The 7131-nt window shown below is 41.6% G+C and overlaps 1 protein-coding gene across 1 annotated transcript in view; it reads right to left on the bottom strand.

The window, feature by feature from the left end:
• PI4KA (phosphatidylinositol 4-kinase alpha) overlaps positions 1-5180 on the bottom strand; it is a 120792-nt gene extending 115612 nt beyond the window's left edge. Inside the window, exons 1-3 of the mRNA XM_019665394.1 lie at positions 5068-5180; positions 2124-2217; positions 1764-1789 (exon numbers count right to left, since the gene is read on the bottom strand). Coding sequence (XP_019520939.1) covers positions 1764-1789; positions 2124-2217; positions 5068-5166 — 219 coding nt within the window. The 5' untranslated portion in view covers positions 5167-5180. The remainder of the gene's footprint in view (positions 1-1763; positions 1790-2123; positions 2218-5067) is intronic.
• Positions 5181-7131: the final 1951 nt, after the last annotated feature.

Raw genomic sequence — 7131 nt, 5'->3', positions numbered from 1 at the left:
ACTAGGCCACACCTCCTGGCCACCCAATTCAGTATGTTCTCTATCTCATACAACCTGCCAAGAGACCAGTGTACAATGGTGGCTGCCCTTGCTGACACGAGTCTTAAAAGGACAGAGCTGGGCCCAATATGTTTGCTAAAAAATACTCCTACCTTTCTTTTAATGACATGTTTTGGTTCAATAAACTTAAATGTTTCCTAAGCCAATTTATAGTTTGAGATTATAAAGCCTCTCACCATGACAGATTCCACTTTTTATTCCCAACCTAAATAAAAGTGAGAAATCAATCTTGACTATGAGAGATGGTATATGGAGGGTAACTGTCAAATACCTATTACTACTACCTTAAACTGAATTAAATGCTTATATTTTCTTTTCTGCTTTATTTTCACAAATGGAGAAAACCCTAATAAGAGCTTCCAAGAGTTGCTCTATTCCTCGTACATTTTTAAGCCTTTCCACTACTAAGCCTCCTAGCAGGGAGGTTCTCAGGAGCTCGGCTTCAAGGTCAAGAAGGGAGCACTACACCCAAAAGACCAAAAGCTAAGCAACACTTCTATCAAGCATGCCTTCAAAATGTTAGAACCATTGTCGTGTAGGTCCAATCACTGTTAAATAATTAATTTTCACTACTAAATATTTAATCAAGGACATACAGAGTGTTCCACTGTTTTATGGCTATATGTGCAGTACAACAGCAGAAGACTGTTACATTTCTACTTCTGTACTTATTTCAAAATGCAGCTCTAGGTCATTTTCAGGCTTGATTGTGCATCAGAATCACCTAGAGGGCTTGTTAAACTGCAGGCTGGCTGCTTCCCGGCCCCAGTTTCTAATTCAGTAGCTCTGGTGTGGGACTGAGAGTCGGCATTTCTGACAAGTTTCCAGGTGGTACTGATGCTACTGGCCCGGGGGTTGCACTCTGAGTCCATGTATTTAGAAGTGATATTCATTTTGAAATAATAGAAAAACAGAATCAAGGCCTGCTGGTATTCTACTTCTTTCCAAATTAGATAACAACAGTGGACATAGATGCCTGACCTTTTAACAACGTTCTCCCTATATTTAATTTTTACTCCTTTAAATTCCAGGATATGTGCATAATTTGAGCTCTGTGCATTTAGGCACAGTAGATCACCGGAAATGATGAAAACCCAGACATCAAGGCACAAGCAGGATGTTCATGAGAACAACAAACTCCATCTTTAGCAGACTGGCCCACCATGCCACCAACAAAAAGGACAAGGGTCTTTTTTACAGCAACCTGCTGTATCTGAAGGTGGGCCTCAGGCAGGCGTAAAGCCTCAGAGAGATTACACAGAAACTTCAGTCTCATGGGTTGTACATTCTAAAATGCTGGATGGAGGTCTTCCAAGCTCATTTTGGAGTCTTGGGAAACCAGTATACAAGAACATCAATGTTTTAAGTGTTTGGCACAATGCTCTGCATATAGTGGACGTGTGTAAATATTTCGGAAGAGAGGGAAGGAATAAAGCAAGGAGGAAGTAGGGAGGGAATGGCAGTGGAAGGGAAGAGGGAAAAAGATGATTTAACTTTCTCTTTCACCTTAAAGAGAGATCAAAATAAAATACAAGTTAAAAAGAAATACACATGAATTTACTCCATTTCTAAAGGTGCAAAGTTTAACTGAAATTTAGCAACAGCAGCAAAGTGATACTATTTATAGTGAACATGCGTTGAGTCCTGAACATTCATCTCGCCCTTCCTTTCTGAGCAGCAGCAACGCAGTTTGGAGAACTGACCTCATTCCAGGAGTGAGCCTTTTCATCTGAGGGTAACAGAGACTGGCGGCTGACCCAATTCTGGTCAATGAGACATGAGAAAAGGTTCCTGGAGGTCTCAATGTTCCTGCTCACTCTCAGAGTGCAATGGAAAGCTGGCTTGTTCAGCCCTGCCCTCTCCCTCCCTCGCCCATGGGCCCTGGACAGCAGTGAATAGGCACAGCCCACGTTGCTGCAGACAGGCAGTTAGTTGTCCCACAGCCCAGAGTATATCAGCTAGAAGCATCCTAACTGATGTGTTAATATAACTAAACACATGACCCTCACAGATACTGAACATACATATTTTTCCTTGCACTTAGGGAAAACATAGAAAATTACCTCTGCCTTTCCGAGCTGTGCTTTCTTCTACCCAATACACTTTCGGAAGACCTTTAAGAAGTCGAAGAAGGTAAGGAACCACAGAATCTTTGTGCTAAAAAACAAAACAAAACATATATATATATATATATATATATATATATATATTTAACAAAATAATACGTGACTGGTAGATTTTTAGCATAGATTAAGCCCAAAGCAAAGCATACCCACATCCTAATCATCTTAAAGGTGGATGTTCACATGACATCGCACCCTTCCTGCTTCCCAGCAGCCTGCACCACAAGTACCTAAGGGAATTACTAAAACCTGGAGCTGAGCGTCTGGCCTGGTTCTGGCCTCCTCTGGGGCCTGGGCCCCCATGAGGGCCTCTGCAGAAGAAGGTATGTATGTGTACACACACTCAAAACTGCCTTCCCTGAGAGGAGCTCTAGAAAGCCCCCAAGCCCTTCAGTGGGGCCCAGGATCAGATTCTGGTGAGAAGCTCACAGCCATAAGCTTCTAAACTTGGTGATGCTTCTGTTGTTTATGGCCCTTGTTTGTTTATTTAATATTCTATTTCATGTTTCCTTTGGCTCCTCTCAAATTGAATAACAGACTTTATAGCCATCATTAGCCAATGAAAACATTACTTTCTTGTAGTTTCCAAACTAGTCAATCAACATATAACTTCATAACCTTCCATGATTGGCTCTTTTGGCTGTTTCCCTATTTATAGATGCTCCAGTTAAAAATCAGGTTAAGTGTGCTCCAGAGAAGGATATTACTTGGAGTTCTAAAATACAGAACAAGCATGTGATGGTTTTGAAAACAAGCAAATCCTATGACACTCCTTCCACTGAAAGGTGGAGTCATCAAATTCACCTCCCCTGGAAAGTGGGCTGCCTTAGTGACTTCCTTCAAGAATATCTAGAGAGTGAACAGTACACATGAGACTGCCTTCCCAGGCTAGTTTAGAGAAGGTTCTCAGGAGACTTGCCCCTTAGAATTCACACATTATGGTGTGACATGGTGACATAGCTCAGGCCACATGGAGAAGACATGTCACAGAGGTGCCCTGGCCAAGGTCCAGCCAACAACCAGGATCACTCCCCTGGACATGAAGTGAATAAGCCTTCGGGTGATTCCAGCCCTCAGCTTTTGAGCCACCCCAGGTGACACCTAATGGAGCAAAAACAATGACTCTTCTGACCTCAGTCTAAATCACAGGTTCACAAGAAAAAAGAAAATTGTTGTGTTAAGCTACCACATTTCAGGTTAGTTTGTCACATGCCACAATTGATAACCAAAAAAAATAGACAACTTTCTTCAGTGAAAACAAAACAACTTCTCTAAAGGATAAGAAGGAGTTGGCTACAACATATGTCCAGGATTATAGTGTCGTAACAGGCACAAAACTCCAAAGGGCCTGCAAAGCATGGGCCCCTGGAGAGGAAGTAGCCTCGGTGCTGTTCCCTATAGAAACTATTATGGCTTTTGTACCAAGTGGTGAGTGAACTATTTTTGCTACTCTGGCCATAGCTGTTGCCAGGGCACCCCACTGACTGGACATGAAGGAGGCCAATGCCATAGCCCATCCTGGATGGAGGTAAGGAACATAAACACAAGGTAGACCATGAGAAAACTGAGAGCCCAGGGGACTGGCGAAGCATGCTGGGCTCCTCTCCTGGGGTCTGTGAGGCCAGGGGGCTTCCCTAGAAGCACAGGCAGACTATATGGCTCAATTGACATCAGCTGTCACCATGGGCCCCGCCAATCCTTGCCCAGAACCCAAATTACACCAAAGGTGATTTGTACTCATCTCTTCCTTGCCACCTCAAAAAGCCTAATATAAGTATTAAGGACTTATAGGTAAATCTATCAAGTAATGTGTTTGCCAAAGATATTTTTAAGTAATACACATTTGAATAGCAGTAGTTTCTTATACAGATTTTTAAAAATTGTTTTCCTCCCCTTATTTTTATATTTAAGTTTAAATAGGACATGGCAAATAGAAAAGTAGAAATAATTTTCTTTCTTTTCATGTATAAATAAATTGGAATAATGAAAATGCAGCTTCTACATCGAATTTTGGTTTTTCAAGTGACCTTGGTCAGATAACCTATTTAATTTTTAAAATATTGATCTAAAATTAAAACGCTTAGTTTTTTCAAATGTATAAACTGTAAAAATTCAAATACCTAACATCTTTACTTTCCTAATATAGCATGATTAAACTTGGAATTAAAAAATGATTCTTGATTTGTAAAGTACAAACTTAAGAGTAAAGTGACTACTGTGGTTTTTTAAAAAGAAAACAAAAGATTCTTGATAATGATAAAAATAAACAGATAAATAAAAGATTGCATAGCCAGTGATCAACCATTTGCTTCAATTGATAAATACTAAAAACAACAATAGCTATACCATTTTCTGGTAGATCTACAACATGGATTTTTAAATCACCTTTAAAAGGCAAATTAACATGTACTCTAAAACTTAATTTATGTCTATCACAGTTTTGAAAAAGATGGCATTATATCAAAATTATCTCAAAAAATACTGTCCTTTCAGAAGGCAAAAATGGTTACTCTGAATCTGACTGACAAGAATTTTACCTGAGATTGAAAATCGAGCCTACTCTAGAGGGCACACAATTACTTCACAAAGAATTTTAACTAACTTTCTGGGGGGAAAAAAATTTTTTTTCTGGCAAAAAATTATGTTTTAACAACATAATTTATTCACACAGTCCAAAAATCAAACTTTCCTAAGAAAGTATACAAGAAGTGCCATTCCCACCTGTTTCACCTACCCTGTCTCACCCACGGCTAACCAACTTTAAATCGATTCTAATGCATTCTTCTAGTCTTCCTTTAGGTAAACATACGCAGATACAAATTTAAATTCTAATTATACCCCCCCTTTAGACTGCAGAAACACTTTTAATTTAGTAAAGACTTACCTGAAGATCAGACTCAATGAGAAAAATGCCCAACGCAATCACCGCATCTCTCCGTCTTTCATCTAATTGGAAGATCCCATGGAAATCTACTGGGCACATACAAAGCAGCTTTTGGACCTAGAAAATAAGACCAAAAGAAAAACAAAAACAAAAAAACAAACCATAGATTAAAAAATTATCACCCACATTCAGAATAAACTAGCACCATAAAAAGCCAGTGAGTCTATATAAACAATAAGTCATTTTTTCCAAATAAATCATAAAAAGGATATCTCCAGCTCCTGAAATAATTTTATACATGCCCCCAAAACACACACTCTGAGGGATCTGGGCAGCAGGTTACAATGATGTCCACACAGGGGAGGTAAAGCACAATCACTAACACCTGCACTTTGGTGTCAGGACAGTCCACAGTCCCTACTCCCCAGTGGGGCCCATATGCAGGTTACCCAAAGTTACCTACAAGCAAAGTGCCTCTCCTTGGGGATCTTTAAAAATCAAATGTGTGGGGGCTGGCCAAGTGGCTCAGTTGGTTAAGAGTTGGCTTAAGAGCGCGAGCTCTGAGCAACAGGGCCGCTGGTTGATTCCCACATGGGCCAGTGACACTGTGCCCGGGCTGAGCTGTCACTGAGCTGCCAACAGGTGGCTGGATGGCTCCAACTGGTATAACAACAAGATTGCCTGTTCGATGGTGGGCTATGCCCACGCGCAACTAAGACTGAACTTGGCACACTGAGCTGCTGCCCGTATGGCTCAGTGGCTACAGCGCGCGCTCTTAACAACAAGGCTGCTGGTTCAACTCCCGCATGGGATGGTGGTTACACCCATCTGCAACTAAGACTGAACTCGGCACCTTGAGCTGAGCTGCCACCTGAATGGCTCTGTGGAGAGAGTGTGCGCTGTTAACAAGGGTGCTGGTTCAACTCCCACATGGGATGATGGCTATGCCTACCCGCAACTAAGATTGAATACAGCACCGTAAGCTTAGAGGCCACAAGCTGCTGATGGGAAGCCAGATGGCGACTGGCGCCCTCTACAACAAAGATTGAACAACAACAACTTGGCTGGTCCCCTGCCCCAATTCCCCAACACTGTTACCCTCCCCCAATTCCCCAAGATAAAATCTTAAAAAAAAAATCAAATGTGTGTAAAGCACTTAGGACTGTGCACAGGACAGAGTAAATGCTCAATAAACAATATCTAGGGCCGGCCGAGTGGCGTATTGGTTAAGAGCTGACTTGGGACACCAGAGGGCCCCAGTTCGGATCCCACATATGAGGGCCAGTGACACTGCCCTCTACAGCTAAGATGCTGAACAACAGCTCAACTTGGAGCTGGGATGCCGTGAGTCACTGGCGACGGCAAAGGCTGCAGCCCCTGCTGCAGTGGGTTGCCATAGGCTACCGTGTGTAGCCAGCAGCCAGTGTGAGCGGCCAGCAGCCGCAGTGAGCAGTGGTCCAGAAGCCAGAGACTGATCTGCCTCACCCGGGAAGAGCGCAATGATGGTGCCAACTTGGGCCAGTGAAGCAACGTCCTCCACAACTAGACTGAAGAACAAAAATGACAGCAACTTGTCTGTTCCCCTTCTCCCAATTCCCTAGCGCTGCTCCCATCCCCCAATTCCCCAATAAAAAAATCTTAAAAAAATAAAAAATAAAATAAAATGAACAATATCTATTATTACTGGATATGCCCTAATAGTGGATAGCAGAAAGCAAGCAGACAATAAATCAGCAACTTACTGAACAAATGAAACAAAATTAGAATTATCTTCAAAACAAACCAACAGTAAATATCTGTCATAAAGAAACTAAAAATCTGGATGCAGAATGACTAGGAAAACAGGTGATGTCAATCTTGAAAATTTCTGCCACAAAGAAGCTCTTGAACAGAACATTTAGACACCTTGCTGTTCAGCTATGGACCCAATGAGAAATCATTCACTGACACTTATATGGTCTTGGTGGGATGTTTTAAAGGCTAAGAAAAGTGTAGAAAACATATCAACATGTTAATAGTTTTGAGAGGCAGGATGACCAGTGGTTTTACATTTCTTCTTTGGGC

This window comes from Hipposideros armiger, unplaced genomic scaffold, assembly GCF_001890085.2.
Source record: "Hipposideros armiger isolate ML-2016 unplaced genomic scaffold, ASM189008v1 scaffold_443, whole genome shotgun sequence".
In the NCBI taxonomy this organism is placed as follows: domain Eukaryota; kingdom Metazoa; phylum Chordata; class Mammalia; order Chiroptera; family Hipposideridae; genus Hipposideros; species Hipposideros armiger.
The sequence above is the reverse complement of the archived record's forward strand: the minus strand, read 5'-3'. Positions and strand labels throughout refer to the sequence as shown.